General features: G+C 37.6%; 1 protein-coding gene across 1 annotated transcript in view; it reads right to left on the reverse strand.

The window, feature by feature from the left end:
* Nucleotides 1-1,109: 1,109 nt before the first annotated feature.
* CIR1 (corepressor interacting with RBPJ, CIR1) overlaps nt 1,110-24,343 on the reverse strand; it is a 47,538-nt gene continuing 24,304 nt past the window's right edge. The window contains exons 8-10 of the mRNA XM_024243278.3: nt 4,755-4,861; nt 3,796-3,881; nt 1,110-2,282 (exon numbers count right to left, since the gene is read on the reverse strand). Coding sequence (XP_024099046.2) covers nt 1,592-2,282; nt 3,796-3,881; nt 4,755-4,861 — 884 coding nt within the window. The 3' untranslated portion in view covers nt 1,110-1,591. The remainder of the gene's footprint in view (nt 2,283-3,795; nt 3,882-4,754; nt 4,862-24,343) is intronic.

Genomic DNA, 24,343 nt, shown 5'->3' on the forward strand with positions numbered 1-24,343 from the left:
CCCTGCCCCCTGCCACAGACCACTGGCAGGATCAACCAGGTATGAAGTAAAATCTTTAATAGTTGTATGCCAGTAATAGAAGGGCCAATTGTGGAAGGCAGAATAATAGTCCCTCATAGATGTACATATCCTAACCCCTGGAACCTGTGAATGTTACATTACAAAGAAAAGGGGAATTAAAGTTGCAGATAGAATTAACATTGATCTTAAAATTGGGAGATTATTGCATGATTCTTCAGGTGGGCCCGATGTAATCACAAGGTCCTTAAAATTGGAAGAGGGATGCAGGATGTCAAAGTGTGAGAATGATTAGATTTGAGAAGGACTTGACTCCTCTCTGTTAGCTTTGAAAATGGAGGAAGGGGGGGCCAGGAGCCAAGAAATGCAGGCAGCATCTAGCAGCTGGAATAGGCAAGCAAACATATTTTCCCCTTGAGCCTCTAGAAGTAACACAATTCTATTGACACCTTGACTTTAGCCCAGTAAGACCCATGTCAAACTTCTGACTTCCAGAACTGTTAATACAGTTGGACTGTTTTTTGTTTTGTTTTGTTTTTGAGATGGAGTCTTGCTCTGTCACCCAGGCTGGAGTGCAGTGGCGTGATCTTGGCTCCCTGCAACCTCCGCCTCCTGGGTTCAAGCGATTCTCCCACCTCTGCCTCCTGAGTAGCCGGGACTACAGGTGCGCACCACCATGCCTGGCTAATTTTTTTTTTTTTTTGAGACAGAGTCTCACTCTGTCGCCCATGCTGGATTGCAGTGGCGTAATCTCGGCTTACTGCAAACTCCACCTCCCAGGTTCAAGCGATTCTCCTGCCTCAGCCTCCCGAATAGCTGGAACTACAGTGCATGCCACCATGCTCAGCTAATTTTTTGTATTTTTAGTAGACAGGGGGTTTCACCATGTTGGCTAGGCTGGTCTCGAACTCCTGACCTCAGGTGATCCGCCCACCTGGGCCTCCCAAAGTGCTGTGATTACAGGCATAAGCCACCGTGCCTGGCCCAGTTGGACTGTTTTAAGTTTGAGGTAATTTGTATACCTGCACAGAAAACTAATATTATCCAAATGTAAACAGCTTATTCTATAGAACAAAACACCTAAAGGGGGCTTAAAAGTCTTAAAGATTTATTAATCCTTGTTTAATTTATACTAATGAATTTGAATAATAATTATTACAATTCACTTCAACCAAATTCAAATCCTAGAATAACAAATTTGAATTGAAAAAATTAAATTATACCCATTCAGTATACTGTCATTCTTTTAATGATGTTTCAGAACAAAGAAAATGTCACAGAGTTATATGCAGTTTTTATCTGGTATGGGGAACAAGAAACAGTTACCAACAGAAAATATTTCTACAGCCCCAAAATAGCTTACTTACAAATATTTGCAAAATTCATTCTTATAGTACTCATGTAGTTTTGTATTTGAATTGACAGTCTAGAGATGAAAAATTAAAATTGAGCTTTTTTGTTAGAAAGACAATAGTACATAATTTAGCCCTTGCTAAAGGTATTCAATAAAAAAGTGGAGATATTTTTATTCCCAAGTAATTGTCACATACAGTCTTTCTTCTCTACTTCTGCTTCATTCTCTTTGTGTCACTTTAGTATGTGCATCTCCTGGGTGCTCTCTGTACATTTTTTCTCCTCTGTACAAGTCTGTGCCATGGCTTCTGGTGTCATTTCTTCTGCTTTGCTCTTCATCGGGACTTCGCTGTGGCCGTTTCCTTATCTCCCTTTGCTTGTAACTACCAGGACTTCTGCTCCAGCTTCTCCGGCTCCTTTCCTCCCTGCCGTGGCTTCTGCTGCTCCCCTCCTTTCTTTCAGAGCCTCTCTTCTCTGGGCTCTGATTACGGGTTCTGGACTTTTTGTCAGAATCAGAATGGCTCCATTTGCTGTTCTCCCTAGAACTCTCGTGTTTTAAGAACCTGGGCTTTTCCTTGGCTTTTTCCTGGTTATGGTGACTGCTAGAAAGTTCTTCATGAAGCTTTCTCTTCTTAGACTTGTCCTTCTCTTCAGAATCACTGTTGTTATGCCCTGAACACTTGTTTTTCTTTCTTTTCTTCCTTTGTATTTTTTTTTCTTTATTGTCACTCTCACTCTCACTACTGCTTTCTGAAGTCTCAGTAGAGGAAGAGGAAGAGGAGGAGGAGGAGGAGGAGGAGGAGGAGGAAGATGAAGAAGACTTATGTTTTTTGTGTTTACTTCTGCTCTTCTGAAGCTTTTTCTTTTTTCTATCTTTTTTCTTTTTTTTCTTCTCCAGTCGATCTAATTTCCTGTAATTGGGAAATAAACAGTAACAGACTGTGTGAAAAACAGTTATTTCATCAACTGTAAGTTATGAACAAACAATATATTTTCTTAGAAGTTATTAAAAATCGTATCCATGGCAGGGTGCGGTGGCTCATACCTGTAATCCCAGCACTTTGGGAGGCCGAGGTGGGCGGATCACAAGGTCAGGAGTTCGAGACCAGCCTGACCAACATGGTGAAACCCCATCTCCAGTAAAAATACAAAAATTAGCCGGGCATGGTGGCACCTGCCTGTAATCCCAGCTACTCAGGAGGCTGAGGCAGGAGAATCGCTTGAACCCGGGAGGCGGAGGTTGCAGTGAGTCAAAATCATGCCACTGCACTCCAGCATGGGCAAAAGAGTGAGACTCTGTCTTTAAAAAAAAAAAAAAAAAAAAAAAAGAAAAACAAAATTAAAACAAAAAAAACTGGTATCCATATATGAACGCATTGTTTACTAAATGACAACTCATTTTCTTCCTTTAAAATTATTCAAAGCATGAACACATTAAATTAAAAAATTAAATGCATCAAGCTAATTTTCTGACTATACGTCAATAGTAATGACTACTTTTTTGTTAAATTCTTACTGAGTTGAAATTATATAGCACTTTAAATGGTCATGCTAAAGAAAGACTGTGAAAGGTGTGTAACATCAGTTGGAACTAGTATAAAAGCAAATATATAGCTATAATCAGATGAAAAATTAATTTTATGTACTATTTTATAGTATGTAAATATTAATCAACATTATCAAAACTCAAGAGAATATTCTCCAGAAATTCTGAGTAAGAGTACACATTAAACTTTTGAAATACTGGTTTTATAAACTAATATAGTTAATACTTGTTTTCAACAATTGTTTAGTTTTATAAATAGGACAATCCTATTAAAACATTCTCAATTTCTAAAGAGTACTTCACATTCTTGGAGAAATAACTTGTTTATATGGTATGTTTGAGTTACTCTGAAAATAAGTCTCTAGGCTCTGTCCAGCCATTCTCAAAACTCTACATACTGAAAGCATCATGAGCTCCCTCTGTTGGACCCAGCAGACATTTCTTGGATTCTTTTAATTTGGAGGTAGTCTGTTTAACAAAATTCATGTTTACCTTAAATTTAAGCATTCTTGCTGCATTCTCATAAAATTTTACAAAACATTAAAAAAAGGCCAAAAATGTTTCCTAAGAACAAATTGTGTGCGAAGATACATACAAATCTGTTTTGAAAAGTAAAAGCTATAAATAAGTCTAATTCTAAATTAAACATTCTGCAAAGTGCAATAGTTTTGTGGTATAATCTGAGTATACAATCTTACACTCATTTCCATGTTACTGAAAAGACAGACAAAATTGTATTAGCTATGGGTGAAGAACAATCAATAAATGTGATGCATGGTTTAAGTACCTTCATGAGCTCTTAGGATCAGAGTTGAATACGATACTGAGATGAATACTAAGGAAAAAATAAATCTATTAAATATATACTTTTAAATTACCTGAGAAGTTTCTGTTTTTGTTTGGTTGTTAGTGACTTTAAAAATTCAACTTCTGGATCTTCTTCACCCTCACTTGCAACATACTCCTGAGTCAACAAAGATATCATTAAATTGCTAGATTTCAAGACAAGGTAGTTAGCAGATAAAAAAGAAAACATTTATAAATAAGTTTTGTATCAGGGACACACTGTAGATGAATATGACATTTTGGATTGGGAAGTGGGAGAGAATTAAAAAAATTTTTTGTAGTCTCCCTGCCGAAGTGGTTCATACAGCACTAAGAGGTTAACATGACTGCTTTGCCAGCATTAGGAAACTTTTCCAGGAAAAGGATGATAGACAAACACAGATAAAATGTTTAGAGCATGACTTCCATTCTCTATCTCTTGAATGTTAACACTTGCCAGTTTAAATACTTTATTTTTAATTTAATGAAATATAAAAAAGAAGATTATGAGTTTTATAGGAATGTCAAAATATCTACAATTTTAGCTTTTATTATAATTTCAACAGCACATTATCAAATATATAATAATATAGCCCTTCAAACTCAATCATTTTCTGGATCTATGTATAGTTTAATAAAATAAATAAGTTTAAAATATTTTCTACAATTTTTAGGGGTTTTTACATACTTCTAACCATTGGTTCTATTTAATGTCATATCAGGGGTAAGTTAGCAGGAAGGAAAAACCAACAAACTCATCACCAGTTCAGTTAGATATTTTATCCACATAAACTCAGAGGAGCAGTTTCATTTATTAAAATACAGGTTTATAAACAATTTCTCATTTAGATTAAAATAATAAAGCAAAATCAAAATACATTTTGGGCATTTTCTTTGCTCTATCTTACTTTCCTATGGATATATGCATATTGGAAAACATTAAGTAGCAATTCACAAGCAATCACATTTAGATTTATAGACATTTTCAGCTTACTGATAAAAAGATCATTACCTGTGATGGATCATTTGCGGTCAAGTTTCTCCCCAGTACATTTCGTTTCAGTGCAAACCCACTGTTTCTCATCTCCGCTATTAGCTCCGAGGGGTGCATCGATGGCCCTGTTCACAAAAATCACAGTTTGAATGTATCATTTATATCTCTCTACCTTTTTCGGACTCCACAGTAGGAATGCAGTTGAAGCTTTGTTAAGTAAAATCACAGCTAAATCAACTCAATAATCTTCTGCTGAGCAAATAATCAGATATGATTTTCTAAAACAGCAGTCTGGAGATTCAGAATAGAAAATAATTGCATTTTTCTTTACGTGCAAGGGGAGTCTTCTTATGTAACTCTTTCATATTGAAAAAGATACATTTAGATGTTATCTGGTTGGCAGTTTTTAGTATAAAATCAAAGCAAAATATTATAATAAAAAACTACAATTAAACTTTTAGTAGTTATTCTCTCAGTAAGAGTTCATTTAAAAGATGTATTTTTAAAGGTACATGAGGAATTTATTATCCTTATTTCCAATTCAAAATTCCTCATCCTTATTTGTCAAATAACAATACTGAATACATTGCAAAGTGGTTGCTAATCTCACACACACACACACACACACACCCCTATGGGTAACCACCAAGTACTTTAATTAATCTTGCTTTTATTCCCAGATTTTGAAATTTTTAATTACTAGCTTGGGTTGCTAACAAGCAGTTTTAGGCTGGCTATTGGTATGTATGTTTTATATTGTTTTATACTACACTTCCACTTTTGCAAAATCTCAGACTGAAAAGTGAGCTTTTTGGTTCCCAAATATGAACTAACAATAAATTTTAAAAATTTTCAGCTGGGAGTGGTGGCTCATGTGTGTAATCCCAGCATTTTGGGAGGCCGAGGCGGGAGGATCACTTGAGCCCAGGAGTTCAAGACCAGCTTGGCCAACATGGCAAAACCCTGTCTCTAAATAAATAAATAAATAATTTTTTTAAAAGGTTTGCCCCCTACCCTCAAACATAAGGTTTATATGCAAGGTAAGAGAGACTCTTATCTCATTTTGTATATTCCTGTTTCATTTTGTTTTCCCTGCAGATAGCAAACTAATGACAACATTTCATGGCAGCTATTTAAAGTTGCCAGCCTAAATCACCCACACTGGCTTAAATGAACTACTCCAGCTGATGTGTCTGTCATTTAAGGAAGAATGAGACAGTTACTGCCAAAAAGGAGTTCAAAAGGGAGGGTAGGGGGATAGAAAAATATTCAGAGATGAGTTCTTTAGTTTTCTGGTTAAATACTTTGTCTATTCCTTTTTACTGCTTCGTTGGTCTTTTACCACTTATTTGCGCGCTCACCTGCATGTTATCATGGAAAGCAAAAGGCAATCAGTTCAAATTTGTTTACCTGTCAATAGCAGATGTGGTTAAAAATTTGGTGAGAAAAACTCAGTTATAAGATAATATATTTTACTGGACTTTCCGGGCTTTACCATTCCATTCATATTGCCAAGAACAACTGAAAGTTTGCCCTAGGTACTAGGGAGATGATCGGAAAAAACTGTCTATTATTGGAATATGGGGGAAGTTATTAATGATGGCATAGTTTTAGGAAAAAAAGGCTTATTTAGTTAAAAACAAACAAAAACACCTGTCTTATATTAATATTTCATTTTAAAACCAAGAGGGTTTTTAATTTTTTTCTTCTATACAAAAATTTTAATTCCTATGTATTACTTTAATGGCCCTTTAATTATTCAGTCTGGTTGCTAATATTGATAATACAATCTTAAATAAAATTGAATTTTAAATATTAATGCTGGTTGCCTCTAAATGGCACAGAAGTGCTCATACAATTAAGAGCTTTTTTGTGTGTGTGTGTGTGAGATGGAGTCTTGCTCTGTTGACCAGGTTGGAGTGCAGTGGCGTGATCTCGGCTCACTGCAACCTCCGCCACCCAGGTTCAAGCAATTCTCCTGCCTCAGCCTCTGGAGTAGCTGGGATTACAGGCATCCGCCACCACGCCTGGCTAATTTTTGTATTTGTAGTAGAAACGAGGTTTCACCATGTTGGTCAGGCTGGTCTTAAACTCCTGACCTCGTGATCTGCCCGCCTCAGCCTCCTAAAGTGCTGGGATTACAGGCGTGAGCCACCGCGCCCGGCTCAATTAAGAGCTTTAAATGAATAATAGAATGTTTACTTTGGTGGCTTCTCAAATTTCACATGTAGGAACTTAATTTTATAAAGTAGAAAATGTCTCTTCTGAAGTGTCAAAACTATATTTCCTTGTCAACAATTTTATTAGATATCGAATGAATTCAGACACCAAACTTGTTAATAATTAGAATAAAAACCACTCCAATAAAGGGTCACAAAGCTTGGCCATCATGATGAGAGGTTATACTAATTTCATCAGTTTTCATCACAAGATGGGTAATTTTAATAAGATGTTATAGAAAGCATGCCTTCTTTACAGTACTTCCAACTACTTCAAGAAAATGATGTATTTCCCCAGTGTTACAGAGATTATACAGACTATTAAACAATCATTACTCTGCTAGCATTTATATTTTTCAAAAACGCCAACTGAAAACTGTGTAGTATATAAATTTAGCACTTTCACAATGTATGACTGTAAATACAGTGCTTAGTGAAGTGCTCGACAAACAGTACTTAATAAAGAGTAACAACTATTATTTTTACCAGTAGCTATTCAACTTTCTTATATAAGAAATTGTTTTTTATAAGGTATATTATATATGTATATATAATATATATTATGTATATTATATAATATAAAATATATATAATATACTTTATATATAATATATATTATATAATACATAATTATATGTATAGTATATATAATATATGTATATATAATATATATTTTATATATAATATATATTTTATATGTATATATAATTTATATATGTATATATATTTTATATATGTGTGTATATATATATATTTTTGGTAGAGACAGGGTTTTGCCATGTTGCCCAGGCTGGTCTTGAATGCCTCAGCTCAAATAATACACCTGCCTAGGTCTCCCAAAGTACTGGGATTACAGTTGTAAGCCACTGCACCCGGCCACTATCCAACTTCCATCACTATCTTATGGTACTTTTCATAATTCAAAAAAATGCTCTTAGTAGTAATACTTTTCACAATCCAGTCTTATTCACATATTTTTTTGTACTTAAACCTTCTCCTATCAACCAAAGTTCTGGGTTTAAAGTTCTAGGTTTAGGAGATGAAACAAGTCAGGTTTAATCAAGATATATTTAGCAAGTATCTTTCTACTTTCATATTATTATGACAGAGGCTATGTAGAGTTACGTTGACAGAAATGACTCCAGATCTTTTGAGAACTCAAAATTTGGTTGATAAAATAGATAATTACAGATATGTTGATAAAATAGATTACACAAATACGTTCAAATGCAAAATAACTACTTTTATGTATGGTGCCTTAATAATTTCAATTATAGCTGGAGTTGGATCTTAAAAATTGTTTGGCTTATTCTTAAATTTGTCATGGTAGAATAATACTAGAGAATTCAGAAAGAAGGCATTTGTTCTAAAATGCAGATTTGTGAGGGCTCCTTTCTAGATCATCTCAGCCAAGCCTTCACAGCATGAAAATCAATGTTCCCACTTAGAAAAGCAGGTCCACTGAAGAAACTGCTTTCAACATTCATTTATTTTACAAACTTTTCTTTGCTGTGATATGGATAAGTATCAAAATACCAATTGTGTACAGTTCCATGTTCTGATTAGACCCAGGCTCTACTAGAAAAATACCATGAAATCGAGTCTCAGGAAAGAAAAAATTCCTAGAAGGTAAATTATGCCACACAAAATTATGTGTGTAAAGGGCTTAATCTACTCACTAAGAGTATTCATTTTTACAGAACAAAAACAATGAAAGGTAAAAAAAGAATGTCCTGTTGTAAAATAGGTATTTTATCAAAGAATAATATATAAACTCAAAAGTTCTGTCTATGAGGAAATGGCATACAACTGACTCCACAATTATAGTATGGCAGTCCCAGGGGAATGCCACAAATGGCATAGGAGGGAGACTAAAGCTGAAGTCAAAGACACTTGTGTTTCACTGCAAACACTAGGTCCATCTGCTCCATTCGAAGTTCATCATTCTTTTCTTTAGCCAGGATGGTCTCGATCTCCTGACCTCGTGATCCGCCCGCCTCGGCCTCCCAAAGTGCTGGGATTACAGGCGTGAGCCACCGCCCCTGGCCCATCATTCTTTTCAAACAATGCATTATCACCTACAATTTTATGGTATTAAGTAGGAGAAAAGGGGGCAGTGAGTTGTAGGTTAGGTAAGGCTGAATTAGAAATGCCTTTCCTGGCCAGGCGCAGTGGCTCATGCCTGTAGTCCCGGCACTTTGGGAGGCAAAGGCAGGTGGATTGCCTGAGTCCAGGAGTTCAAGACCAGCTTGGGCAACATGGTGAGACCCTGTCTTTACAAAAAATACAAAAATTAGCTGGCCGTGGTGGCGCACATGCCTATACTCCCAGCTACTAGAGAGGGTGAGGTGGGAGGATCACTTGAACACAGGAGGTTGAGGGTGCAGTGAGCCTGTGATCTCACCACTGCACTCCAGCCTGAGCAACAGAGTGAGATCCTGTCAAAAGAAAGACAGAAAAAAAGGCAGATAGATGGGAAGAAGGAAAGAAAGAAAGAAGGAAGGAAGGAAGGAAGGAAAGGGGAAGGGGAAGGAAAGAGGACAGACTGACCGACTGGCCTGTCTCTCCTTCTCCCAAATTTAACACATTATGTACTTAATTTATAGGATGCCACTATTGGCTGAAACTAAATTGCTACCCTAAAGTGAATATAGTTTTGCTTCCTATTACAGTGATGATCTATTTTTTTTCCCTTCTCATTGTGTGTATGTGTGTGTGTTTTAATTTAACTTTATACTATGGAAAATTGCAAACCTACATCACATAGCTTCAACAATTAACAATATTTTGTCATTCCAAATTTATTTTTTTATAGAATATTTTAAATAAAATGTCAACCTCAATACCTTTATTATGCCTCTCAACACTGATAATTTTAAAATGTCATCAAATAGTCAATATTCAGATTTCTCAAACTGTCTCAAAAGTATCTTTTTACAGTTGGTTTGTTCAGATTAGGATACAAACAAGGTCCACATATTCTATTTGATTTATAGATCTCTTTAAAATATTTACCTATCTTCCCCTCCCTATTGTTATTCATTTGTTAAAGAAATTGGGTAATTTGTCCTGTAGATTTCCCACATTCTGGACAGTGATGCCATTTAACATGTTTCTCTAGCTCTTATATTTCCTATAAATTGGTAGTTAATAGTTAAGTCTAGAGGCTTATTATTAAATTATTTTGATATTTTATACCACATACTTTGGGGGAATATAAGGCAAGTTTTGTAAAGTTTGGATTTAGGAAAATGACACCTAAAAATACACTTCTGGTTAATGAAAACATGTTTCTAGCTAAAGAAAAAGGAGGCCAAGACTACTTGTATGTTCTTGTAATCACTTTCCCATGTATTTATTGCAGTCAAACTAACAGTAATATAACCATAAAAGTTGTTTTAAAATAAACCCCAACATTATCACAAATGAAAGAAAGTACAATCTTCTGTCCCTTTTTCTTTCCTAAAGTTAAATTGGCTATATCTAGTGAATAAGCCAGTCCCTGTCACTAAATGTAAAAAGGACAGTTAGACACTAGTTAGAGTATGTGATCAGGAGGGAGATATGTGTCTAATGGGATTTATCAAGAATTACCTTACACTTATATTTGATTACTAATATTACCATAACCTTTCTGCTTTTAAGAAAGCTTAAAGTTATCTTTTAAAAAGACTAAAAAAAGGGGCTCAGTAGGAACATGCAGCATAACACCCAGGAAAAAAGTGAACAAAGCTATTAATAAAGTGTGTGGGTGATTTTTATTTATATAGATGAGAATGTTTTATGTATGATTTTCTAAAGGTTATGCAAGAACCAACTGTACTGAATTGTAATAAAACTGCTCCATACTGGGAATTTTCCTGACACACTGCCAGTTCACCTTAGTGGAGGCTGGAAACAATAGGGTTTCTTATTGCCCTTATCCCAAGTTCATACTGAAGACAGCTAATTGATGTCTACTGAAACACACAATGTAAAGGAAAAATTAAACATTTCGTTTTAGTCTATGTGTCTGGAAAGTACACAAAGGCTAAGAAATATGAAACTGTCCTTATTGTATGCTAGTAAAAAAAATCACTGTTTATTAGAAACTTTGCCTTACAGAATGAAGATATTTTATTTTTATTTATTTATTTTTTTTTTTGAGAGGGAATCTTGCTCTGTCGCCCAGGCTGAAGTGCAATGACATCATCTCAGCTCACTGCAACTTCCACCTCCTGGGTTCAAGTGATTCTCCTGCCTCAGCCTCCCAGTAGCTGTGATTACAGGCGCTGGCCACAAAACCCGGCTAATTTTTGTATTTTAGTAGAGACGGGGTTTCACCATGTTGGCCAGGCTGGTCTCGAACTCCTGACCTCAAATGATCCACCAGCCTTGGCTTCCCAAAGTGCTGGGATTACAGGCGTGAGCCACCGTGCCCGGCCTAGAATGAATATAAAGATATATGACTTATATGTAATTACTTATATTTTCAACTTAATTTATATGCAAATATTTTAGTGATGATACATCTGGCAGTAATAGTTAATTCATAGCCCTACAAGACTACAAAAAATCATTTGTGCTGTGATGAACCTGAAGTATTAGGAGTTAGCATTATTATTACTATTACTATTATTTTTTGAGACAGAGTCTCAGCCTGTTGCCCAGGCTGGAGTGCAGTGGCACAATCTCAGCTCACTGCAACCTCTGCCTCCCAGGTTCAAGCAATCCTCTTGCCTCAGTCTCCCAAGGAGCTGGGATTACAGGTGCACGCCACCATGCCCAGCTAATTTCTGTGTTTTTAGTAGAGACAAGGTTCACCATATTGGCCAGGCTGGTCTCGAACTCTTGACCTCAGCCTCTCAAAGTGCTGGGATTACAGGCATGGGCCACTGTGCCCAGCCCAGAAGTTAGCATTATGTTTTAAATGAGTTATGGGAATATGAATGCTCTTAAAAAGTTAGGTACCCATGAGCCTCAAAAACTTGTTGAATCAAAGAAATGAGATACGAAAGAGTACCTACTGTATGATTTCACTTATAAGAAGCTCAAGAACAGATAAAATTAATATATTGGATTAGGAATTAGAAAAATGGTTGTGGGAGGAGAAGGCAGCCTGGAAAAGGACAGAAGGGCATTTTCTAGGGTGATGGCAATGCTCTGTATCTTGTCAGGGATGTTGGTTACCTAGGTGTATACATTTGTCAAATTCAAACTCTACATTTAAGACCAGTGCATTTTACTTAAAAAAAAAAAAAAAAGAGAGATTTTAAATCCATAAACAGTGATTACTGAGTGACTATGGTACTGTAGCCACTCATTATATCTATACATTATATATCTCTCTATGAGAAGACCTCCACATAGGGAATTCAAACTTACATATCCCAAGTATATAACATAGAAAATGGTTTAAAAAATTAGTGTGTAATACCAGTTAGAATGGCGATCATTAAAAAGTCAGGAAACAACAGGTGCTAGAGAGGATGTGGAGAAATAGGAACGCTTTTACACTGTTGGTGGGAGCGTAAACTAGTCAACCATTGTGGAAGACAGTGTGGCAATTCCTCAAGGATCTAGAACTAGAAATACCATTTGACCCAGCGATTCCATTACTGGGTATATACCCAAAGGATTATAAATCATGCTACTATAAAGACACATGCACACGTATGTTTACTGCAGCACTATTCACAATAGCAAAGACTTGGAACCAACCCAAATGTCCATCAATGACAGACTGGATTAAGAAAATGTGGCACATCTACACCATGGAATACTACGCAGCCATAAAAAAGGATGAGTTCATGTCCTTTGTAGCAACATGGATGAAGCTGGAAACCATCATTCTGAGCAAACTATCGCAAGGACAGAAAACCAAACACCACATGTTCTCACTCATAGGTGGGAATTGAACAATGAGAACACTTGGACACAGGAAAGGGGACATCACACACTGGGGCCTGTTATGAGGTGGGGGAATGGGGGAGGGATAGCATTAGAAGAAATACCTAATGTAAATGATGAGTTAATGGGTGCAGCAAACCAACACAGCACATGTATACATATGTAACAAACTGCACGTTGTGCACATGCACCCTAGAACTTAAAGTAAAATAAATAAATAAATTTTTAAAAAATTAGTGTGTAATATTGAGAGTTTATTATTTTATCTCCTTAATACTTGAGAGAACTTGTTTTTTGCCTTCAAGTTTATAATATTTTGGGGAAAATTATTTGATAGGAAAGACTTAAATTATAAATTTTTATTATACATTCAGAAGAGATTATAAACGGTAATGTTTAGAATAGTTAGCAAAGCCTTTCCATTCACTCACTCACTAAACCAGTAGTGAAACATGGGGGTTTGTGTTAAATTCATTAAGTATGATTTGGGTAGAGGAATTAATATTTACTGAGTGAACTAAATTTCATTCATTCTTCTCTTCTCAGGTAATCACAAGCTAATTTCTTTACTTGAAGCTGATAGACCTTGAGTAGATGAAATGATGGTAATAGGAAGAGTCATGTAAAAGAGAGTTATGACTGTGATTGGAGAATCATAATACCCCTTTGAGATTATGGGAGGTGTACCCTCCACTAGTACATGCCCTTAACACCAGCAGGGTCATTTACTGACAGAACAAGATTGTAATTAATTTTTTCAAGTCAACAAAATTTCAAGGAATAGTCATGCTAACAACAAATTTAATTACAAAATTATAATAATGTGTATAAATAATTTGAAATGACTTAACCATTGGTAATACCTAAAATAAAATAGCCAAAATGTGAAGTACTAATAAGGAGCATCATTGTGACCTTTGAAGCACTATGACTGGACAAGTTTTACTAAAATACCTTGTTAATAGGCCAGTGTTTCTTTTCAACTAACTAGCTTCCTCTTGCATAAAAAAATTTTCAATATCAAATCACCTACATATTATAAAGTAGAGACTTATAATTAATTATAATCAAGTACAATCAACTACGATCAACTATATATTATAAAAGAGGGAAATGGTGCCTAACTTCACCTCTTTATTTTGAGTTCAGTTCTTTATTTACTAGTTTCAATATCTGCCTGTTTTAGGAGTTTAGCTTTAATAAAATTCTGGTAACACAAATGTTTTTCTGCAGTAGAATTATGTTGGAGGATTAAAAAGAAGTCTGCCATTAGATGCAGGGCTATGAGTAGCTATCCTGGTAGGACTTCACCTCTTCAAGGAGTTGCATAAGGGAACTGATCTGTAACAGATTCAGGTAGGATTGCCAGAAGGGCAACTGAGTTTATCATCTTTCTTTCTACAGGAAGTTCCTCTGGTATGCTCCTAGCTGTCTTCCTAGCAAATATTATGATCAGACAATTATTTTGGTAAATTTCCCAAATGTGTTCCCAAGCAACAAAAATGCCTTCAACACGAAAGGTTTATGAAAAGATGGAGGAGAAGCATGTGCAGCGCTTCTTGCAAAAACCGTCTATCAGTACCATGGCTTAGTGCAGCATTCTTCAAGAAAAACTAAATCAAGAATTAGGAAAAATTAGGCAAGAAGAACACTGACACACAAACAAATCTTTGCAGGAAGTGTAAAATAAAACTTCCTTAATTTAAATTGTTCATTTTCATATGGTTAGAACACACTAAAAACTATAGTGTAAACAAGATTGGATAGAAACATTTGAGACATTAAGTCCCTATCATATTTTACCCATTTGTGGTGTGTCTAGAACTCAGACTTAGGCAATTCTTATTTTTTTTTAAAGCAATTTTGTATATGTATAGTGTATCTGGTGACATTATTTTTAATTTGAAATTTACTTTTATTCAATCATGAAATTTACCATATTATCCTGTCTACTCAGTCCCAAATATTTGAAAAAATTAGCTAAATTTAAAAAAATTATGGCAGGGCTGGGCATTGTGGCTTATGCCTGTAATCCCAGCACTTTGGGAGGCCGAGGCCAGAGGAACACTTGAACCTGGGAGTTTGAGACTAGCCTGGGCAACATAGTGAGAGCCTGTAAATTTTTTTACAAAAAAATTTGAAAATGAGCCAGGCATTGTGGTATGTGCCTGTGGTCCCAGCTACTCTGAAGGCTGAGATGGGAGGATTGCTTGAGCCCAGGAGGTCGAGGCTGCAGTGAGCTGCGACTGTGCCACTGCACTCCGGCCTGGCGGACAAAGCAAGACCTTTTCTCAACAAAACAAAAACGAAAAATTATGGCAAAGTAACTATAAATATATAATAACTTAAACTGAAAAATCCAAAACTCAATTAGTAAAATATGAAATAAATGTTAACAAATTTGGAGTCAATGTTTATTCACTTTTTGTTGCTTTTATAATTTTGAGCTTGAAAGTCCTCTTATTCTCATAACAAGAAAAAAGCTGAAAAAACAGAAAATTTAAAAATCTTAATTAGCCAGGCATGGTGATGGGTGCCTGTAGTCCCAGCTACTCAGGAGGCTGAGGCAGGAGAATGGCGTGAACCCGGGAGGGAGGTGGAGCTTGCAGTGAGCCGAGATCGCGCCACTGCACTCCAGCCTGGGTGACAGAGCGAGACTCTGCCTCAAAAAAAAAATAAAAAAAAAATCTTACATTTATCAGAGAATTGAGGTCGCAAGGCAAACCGCTGCCCTGAAAACTGGAGAGACAGGTAATACAGAGTATTATAGCTTGCTGGAATGAGAAACTACTGCTGGAGCCAGCCATTGGTAGGAATACTTAGAGTAATTTGACTAATTGTTGGAGGCTGAGCATGGACTAGCTTGACAGATAAAAGCTCCTAGAGGCCCAACCATAGTAGAGCCCCCTTTCATGAGTTTTATTTCCAGAGTCTCCACCAGGTTCTCATTGTGAAGACCAAAGAACAATCTCCGTGTGCTTCCCTTCCATCAGTGGGAAGGGAAAAGTAATCATTTCCAAATATACCCAGAGCATTTTGTTTTCCTTAACAAATGCTTACTCTCAAGGGCAACTATGTCACCATAGCCAAGCCTACATGGGAAAATAAAGTTGAGAAGCACATGTGAAGGTTACAGCCCACAGGCACAGGCTCACTGAAAGACTAAGACCTAATCATAGAATAAGAGAATGCTTCCTTCTCTCCCACATCTTACTACCACATCAGGAGCATTCCTGTATAATATCAGGGGATTAAAAATGAAAGAACTGCAAGGCTCAGACCCTTAATACTGAAAGAGGAGTCTTTTGGGAAAGCTAAAGAGCAGACAAAAACAAGGACACCAGAGGAAATTTTAGCCTCTGACATCTACAGTGACAGCAAACAGTAGACACAGTCTAAGGCCTAGCCAGATAAACATAAAACCTCACCTTACAGGTCTGTTTACCTCAGTTCCTTTTACCTGATACACCATGTCCAGCTTTCAACAAAAAATTATAAGGTATGCTGTATTAGTCTGTTTTCATGTTGGTGATAAAGACATACCCTAGACTGGGAAATTTACAAAAGAAAGAGGTTTAATTGGACTTATAGTTCCACGTGGCTGGGGAAGCCTCACAATCATGGTGGAAGGCAAAGAGGAGCAAATCACGTCTTACATGGATGGCAGCAGGCAAAGAGAGAGAGCTTGTGCAGGGGAATTCCTCTTTTTAAAACCATCAAATCTCGTGAGACTTAATCACTGTCACAAGAACAGCATGGGAAAGACTTGATCCCATGATTCAATTACCTCCCACTGGGTCCCTCCCACAACACATGAGAATTCAAGATGAGATCTGGGTGGGGACACAGCCAAACCATATCATCTCACCCCTGGCCCCTCCCCAATCTCACATCCTCACATTTCAAAATGAATAATGCCTTTCCAACAGTCCTCCAAAGTCCTAACTCATTTCAGCATCAACTCAAAAAAAAAAGTCCACATCCAAAGTTCCATCCAAGACAAAGCAAATCTCTTCTGCCTATGAGCCTCTAAAATCAAAAGCAGGTTAGTTACTTCCTAGATTCAGTGGGAGTACAGGTATTGGCTAAATTCAGCCATGCCAAATGAGAGAAACTGGCCCCTTTGTTTTCACAGGGGCTACAGGCTCCATGCAAGTCCAAAATCCAGCAGGACAGTCAAATCTTAAAGCTCCAAAATGATCTCCTTTGACTCCATGTTTCACATCCACGTCACGCTGATGCAAGAGGTGGGTTCCCATGGCCTTGGGCAGCTCAGCCCCTATGGCTTTGCAGGGTATAGCCTCCCTCCTGGCTGCTTTCATATGCTGACATTGAGCATCTGCAGCTTTTCCAGGCACACTGTGCAAGCTGTCAGTGGATCTACCATTCTGGGGTCTGCAGGACGGTGGCCCTCTTCTCACAGCTCTACTAAGCAGTGCCCCAGTAGGGACTCTGTGTGGGGGCTCCAACCCCACATTTCCCTTCTGCACTGTCCTAGCAGAGGTTCTCCATGAGGGCCCTGCCCCTGCAGCAAACTTCTGCCTGGACATCTGGGCATCTCCATACATCTGAAATCTAGGTGGAGGTTCCCAAATCTCAATTCTTGACTTCTGCGCACTTACAGGCTCAAAACCACATAGAAGCTGCCAAGGCTTGGGGCTTGCACCCTCTGAAGCCACAGCCCAAGCTCTACATTGGCCTCTTTCAGCCATGGCTGGAGTGGCTGGGACACAGGGCACCAGGTCCCTAGGCTGCACACAGCACAGAACCCTGGGCCTGGCACACAAAACCACTTTTTCCTCCTAGGCCTCTGGGCCTGTAATGGGAGGGGCTGCCATGAAGACTTCTGACATGCTCTTGGAGACATTTTCCCCATTGTCTTGGGGATTAACATTCGGTTCCTTGTTACTCATGCAAATTTCTGTAGCTGGCTTGAATTTCTCCTCAGAAAATGGGATTTTCTTTTTTACCGTATTGTCAGTCTGCAAATTTCCTGAACTTTTATGCTCCGCTTCCCTTAAAAAACTGAATGTTTTTAATAGCACCCAAGTCAACTCCTGAATGCTTTGCTGCTTAGAAATTTCTTCCGCCAGATATCCTAAATCATCTCTCTCAAGTTCAAACTTCCACAAATCTCTAGGGCAGGAGCAAAATGCTGCCAGTCTCTTTGCTAAAACACAAGAGTCACCTTTGCTCAGTTCCCAAGTTCCTTATCTCCATCTGAGATCACCTCAGCCTGGGCCTTATTGTTCATATTGCTATCAATATTTTTGTCAAAGCTATTCAACAAGTCTCTAGGAAGTTCCAAACTTTCCCACATTTTCCTGTCTTCTTCTGAGCCCTCCAAACTGTTCCAGCCTCTGCTGTTACCCAGTTCTAAAGTTGCTTCCACATTTTCAGGTATCTTTTCAGCAACTCCTCACTCTATTGGTACCAATTTACTATATTAGTTTTCACATGCTGATAAAGATATACCCCAAACTTACAATTTACAAAAGAAAGAGGTTTAATTGGACTTACAGTTCCATGTGGCTGGGGAAGCCTCACAATCATGGTGGAAGGCAAGGAGGAACAAGTCACGGCTTTCATGGATGGCAGCAGGCAAAGAAAGAAAGCTTGTGTAGGGGAATTCCTCTTTTTAAAACCATCAGATCTCATGAGACGTATTCACTGTCACGAGAACAGCATGGGAAAGAACTTGTCCCCATGATTCATTTACCTCCCACTGGGTCCTTCCCACAACACATGGGAATTTAAGATGAGATCTGGGTGGGGACACAGCCAAACCATATCATATGCCAAAAAGCAAAAGCCACAGTCTCAAGAGAAAAGCAAGCATCAGAACCAGACTTAGATATGGCAGAGATTCTGGAAGTATCAGACTGGGAATTTAAAATAACTAAGATTAATATGTTAAGGGCTCTAATGGAAAAACTAGACAACATGCAAGAACAGATGGATAATGTAAGCAAAGAGATGGAAACTCTTAGAATCAAAAGAAATGCTAGAAATCAAAAACACTATCAGACTTAGATTAGTTGTAAATTCATATTTACAATGCCTTTGACAGGCTCCTCAGGAGGAAGGAACCAGTGAGCTTTAAGATATCTCAGTGGAAACTTCCCAAACTGGAAAGAGAGAAAAGAAAAAGAATATTCAAGAACTGTCGGACAATTATGAAAGGTGTTACATGTGTATAATGGAAATAATAGAAGAATAGAGAGAAAGGAACAGAAGAAATATTTGAAATAACAATGGCTGAGGATTTCCCAAAACTAATGATATATACCAAACCACATATCCAGAGCCCAGAAAACACCAAGAAAGATAAATACCAAAAAATCTACACCTAAGCATATCACATTCACACTGTGAAAAAATCAAAGATGAAGAAATTTAGTATCTAGTGCAAGTGTCCTTCAAAAGTGAAGAAGAAATAAAGACCTTCTCAGACAACAAAAATGGAGGAATTTTTTGCCAGTAGACTTGTCTTGAAGGATATATTAAAAGAAGTTCCTTAGTGAGAAGGAAAATGATATAAGCCAGAAACTCAGATCTACATAAAGAAAAGCAGAATGTTTGAGAAAGAAACAAAGTTTGTAAAATACAATCTTTTATTTTTCATATTCTTAACTGATCTAAAAGACAAGTTTGTTCAAAATAATGAAAACTGCAATATACCGGGTATTACAGCTTAGGTGTGAATGAAATGTATGGCAGCAATGTTATAAGGGATGTGAGGGAGCTATTCAGTTGTACAACAGGAATTGGGTTACTCTGTTATGAGATACCTGTACTAACCATGAAGTTGTATAGTATTCGAAAGTGGACTTAGATTAGTTGTAAATTCATATTTACAACTGTGGCATACATACAAAAGTGGTTCTAGGGCAATCGCTACAAAAATTTTTAGAGTATAATTAATATGCTAAAAGAGGAGATAAAATGGATTCCTATCAAATGCTCAATTAAAACCAGAGAAAACAGAAACTAAGAGACAAAAAAATGAAACAAAAAATTAGGGTAATGAATAGAAAACAATTACAAATATAGTAGATATTAATCCAACTATTTCAATCATTGCTTTTGATAAGAATGGTCTTAACACACCAATTAAAAGACAGAGGCTGGGTGTGGTGGCTCACACCTGTAATCCCAGTGTTTTGGGAGGCCAAGGCAGAAGGCCAGGAATTGAAGACCAGCCTGCGCAACATAGTGAGAGCCTGTCTCTCCAAAAAGTTTTTAAAAAATTAGCTGGGCATTGGGCACGGTGGCTCACGCCTGTATTCCCAGCACTTTGGGAGGCCGAGGCAGGCAGATCACGAGGTCAAGAGATTGAGACCATCCTGGCTAACACGGTGAAACCCCGTCTCTACTAAAACTACAAAAAAATTAGCCGGGTGTGGTGGTGGGTGCCTGTAGTCCCAGCTACTTGGGAGGCTGAGGCAGGAGAATCGTTTGAACCCTGGAGGAGGAGGTCGCAGTAAGCCGAGATCATGCCACTGCACTCCAGCTGGGCAACAGACCGAGACTCCGTCCCCCGCCAAAAAAAAATTTGGTGGGCATGATTGTGCATGCTTGTCATCCTAGTTACTTAGGAGGCTAAGGTGGGAAGATAGCTTAAGCCCAGGAGTTTGAGACCACAGTGAGCTATGACCTCGCCACTGCACTCCAGCCTGGGCAAGAGAGAGAGATGCTGTCTCTTAAAAAAAAAAAAAAAAAAAAAAAAGACTATTCGAGTAGATTAAAAAAAACAAGACCCAACTACCCAACTATATGTTATTGTTGTCCACAAGAAACCTACTTTAGAAATAAAGACACAGATAAATTAAAAGGACAGAAAAAGATATACCATGCTAACACTAATTGATAAGGCTGGAGTAACTATATTAATGTCAGACAAGTAGATTTCAGAGCAAGGAAAATCATCAAGGATAAAGAGAGACATTACATAAATTATAAAGGGGTCAATTACCCAGGAAGACACAACAATCCCATGTGTACGTGCCTAACAACAGGGCATCAAAATATATGAGGCAAAAACAGACATAAATGTTTTTAGAAATAGACAAATCAACGATAATAGTTGGAGATGTCAACACCCCTCTATCAGTCACTGACAGATCCAGCAAGCAGAAAATCAGCAGGATATAGTTGAACTGAATAGTACCATCCATCAACTGGATGTACTAACATTAATAGAACACTTCCTCTAACAACAGCAGAATATACATTCTTCTCCCACTTGTATAGAACATTCACCAAATAGACCACATTCTGGGCCATATGACACACCTTAACAAAGGTAAAAGAATAGAAATCATACAAAGCATGCTCTCAGACCATAATGGAATTCAACCAGAAATCAGTAACAGAAAGATAGCTGGAAAATCCCCAAATACTTAGAGATCTAAAAACACACTTATAAATAAACACAGGAGTCAAAAAAGTAGTCTCAAGAGAAAGATAAAAAAATATATATTTTGAACTAAAGAAAATGGCTGGGTACGGTGGCTCACATCAGTAATCCCAGCACTTTGGGAGACCAAGGCAGGAGGACTGCTTGAGCCCAGGAGTTTGAAGCTACAGTGAGCTATGACTGTGCCATTGCATGTCAGCTCAGGCAACAGAGACCCTGTCTCTAAAAAGGAAAATTAAAATACAACTGCTGTGTAATAAGGAATTTGGCTGGTCTTTGTCCCTAGAGCTCTTGGGTCACTGGGTGCATTGTAAATGAGCAGTAAGATTTTAAAAGGCATCTTTTTTCCTGAGCAGCAATTCTCAACAATGGGCTTAAAATCTTCAGTAAATCATGCTGTAAACAGATGTGCTGTCATCTAGGCTTTGTTCTTCCATTTACAGAGCACATGCAAAGTAGATTTAGCATAATTCTTAAGGGCCCTAGAATTTTCAGAATGACAAATGAACATTGGCTTCAGAAATTACCAGCTGCATTAGCCTCTAACAAGAGAGTCAGCTTGTCCTTTGAAGCTTTGAAGCCAGGTACTGACTTCTCTTTGCTAGCTATGAAAGTCGTAGATGGCATCTTTTTCCAATCTACATTGGAACTCTAAATGTTCCACTGTGTGAACTCTAATGTACACTCTGTTGTTTAGTGTAACTACCTTTATCAATTATCTTAGCTATATTTTCTGGAGAACTTGCTGCAGCTTCTACATCAGCATTTGCTGCTTCACCTTGCAGTTCTGTTAGGGTTGTGGCTTCTTCCCTTAAACCTTATGAACCAATTTCTGCTAGCTTCCAACTTTTCTTCTGCAGCTTCCTCACCTCTATTACCCTTCACAGAGTTGAAGAGAGTCTGGGGCCTTGCTTTGGCTTAAGGGAATGTTGTGGATGGTTTGAACTTCTATCCAGATTACTAAATTTTCCTCCATATCAGCAGTAAGGCTGTTTCACTTTTTTCTCATTTGTGTGTTCACTGGAGTAGCACTTTTGATTTCCTTCAAGAACTTTCCCTTTGCATTCACAAGTTAACTAATTGGTGTAGGAGGCCTACCTTTCTACCTATCTCAGCTTTCAACATGCTTTCCTTATAAAGCTTAATCATTTCTAGCTTTTGATTAAAGTGAGAGATGTGTGATTCTTCCTTTCATTTGAACACTTAGAGGCCATTGTACGGTTATTAATTGCCAAAATTCAATATCATTGTGTCTCAAAGAACAGGGAGGCCTGAAGAAAGGGAGAGAGATAAGGGAAGAGGCAGTGGGTGGAGTATTCAGAATACACAAAACGTTTATCCATTAAGTTTGTCATCCTCTATAGGTGCAGTTTGCGGCATCTCAACACAATTACGATAGTAATGTCAAAGATCACTGAGCACAGATCACCATAATGATATAATAATAAAAGTTTGAAATATTGCAATAATTACCAAAAATGTGACCCAGAGACAAAGTAAGCACATACGGTTGGAAAACTGGTGCTGATAGATTTGCTCAGCACAGGCTTACCACAAACCTTCAATTTGTAACACAGCATCTGCAAAGGGCAAGAAAGTGAAGCATGATCAAACAAGGCATGCCTGCATTAGAGTTTCAGGGCTGGTTCATCCACTATCACTGCTGGTGTAGAGCTGAGTTCAATGGCGGGCATAATGGGTGGTTGAGAAGCAGGCTGAAGGAGAGCTAGCACTCCCAGCAACCCTAGGTCTAGCTTTCCTACACAGTAACTGTTTATTTATTTATAAAAAGTTTCTGTAGCAATAGGGTCTTGCTGTGTTGCCAAAGTTGGTCTCAAACGCTGGTCTTGAACTATCCTCCCCTCTCAGCCTCCCAAAGTGAGGAGATTATGGGTGTGGGCCACCACACCTCGCCCAGAGTGACTGTTTAGTGTTACCTGTTTGCTTCTTGAAGAAATCAATCTGCAATTCAAACATGGAAAGATGTGCAAAATCTTTGTTTGCTTGGGGAAAAGAATTACTTAATAGATAGAATTTTGCTTTATATTTATTTTGACAATCTTACTAACATTAATTTGCTTTATAGGTACCTATACACAAATTCTTATCCCCTTGTGGGTTAGAAGCTTTAATTATTATAAGACTATGCACTCTGCTGTGTGTATGTGTTTAAGCATCACAGAAAAATACATTCCATGGGCTGGGCGCCGTGGCTCACGCCTGTAATCCCAGCACTTTGCGACGCCGAGGTGGGCGGATCATGAGGTCAGGAGATCGAGACCATCCTGGCTAACACGGTGAAACCCTGTCTCTACTAAAAAAAAAAAAAAAAAAATATTAGCCAGGTGTGGTGGCAGGCGCCTGTAGTCCCAGCTACTTGGGAGGCTGAGGTGAGAGAATGGCGTGAACCCAGGAGGTGGAGCTTGCAGTGAGCCAAGATCACGCCACTGCACTACAGCCTGGGCAAAAGAGCGAGACTCCGTCTCAAAAAAAAAAAAAAAAAAAGAAAAGAAAAGAAAAATACTCCATGGACGAATGTGGGGCAGGTATCAGTGGTTTTAATTGTATTACATTGTGAAATTCAAAGGCAAAGAAAATGGTATTAAAACCACATTCTTTCCCTCATATTATATGATTCTATTTATATAAAATGTCCAGAGTAGGCAAATCTATAGAGACAGAAAAAATTAGGTGGTTGCCTGAGGCTGGGGACTAGAGGGTGAGGGCTAACGGGTATCTTTCTTGGGTAACAAAAATATTCTAAAATTGACTGTGGTGATGGATGTATAACTCTGTGAATATACTAAAGGCCATTGAATTGTATGCTTCAAATAGGTAAATTGTATGGTATGCAAATTATAGTCCAAAAAAGTTGTTAAAAGAAAACAAACTTGCTGTTGATATATCCCACTGTGGATTTAAAAATGTTTAATTTAAATATACATTAAAAACACAAGTAGCTGACAGATGTTGAGTCAATGATAAGAATAAGGGCTATAGAATATAGATAAAAGCCAGGTGGGCTGGCCATTTAATTGTATTGTAGTATAAAAATATTTTATAAAAATTCAGTCAGCACT

This window comes from Pongo abelii, chromosome 11 (assembly GCF_028885655.2).
Source record: "Pongo abelii isolate AG06213 chromosome 11, NHGRI_mPonAbe1-v2.0_pri, whole genome shotgun sequence".
Lineage (NCBI taxonomy): Eukaryota > Metazoa > Chordata > Mammalia > Primates > Hominidae > Pongo > Pongo abelii.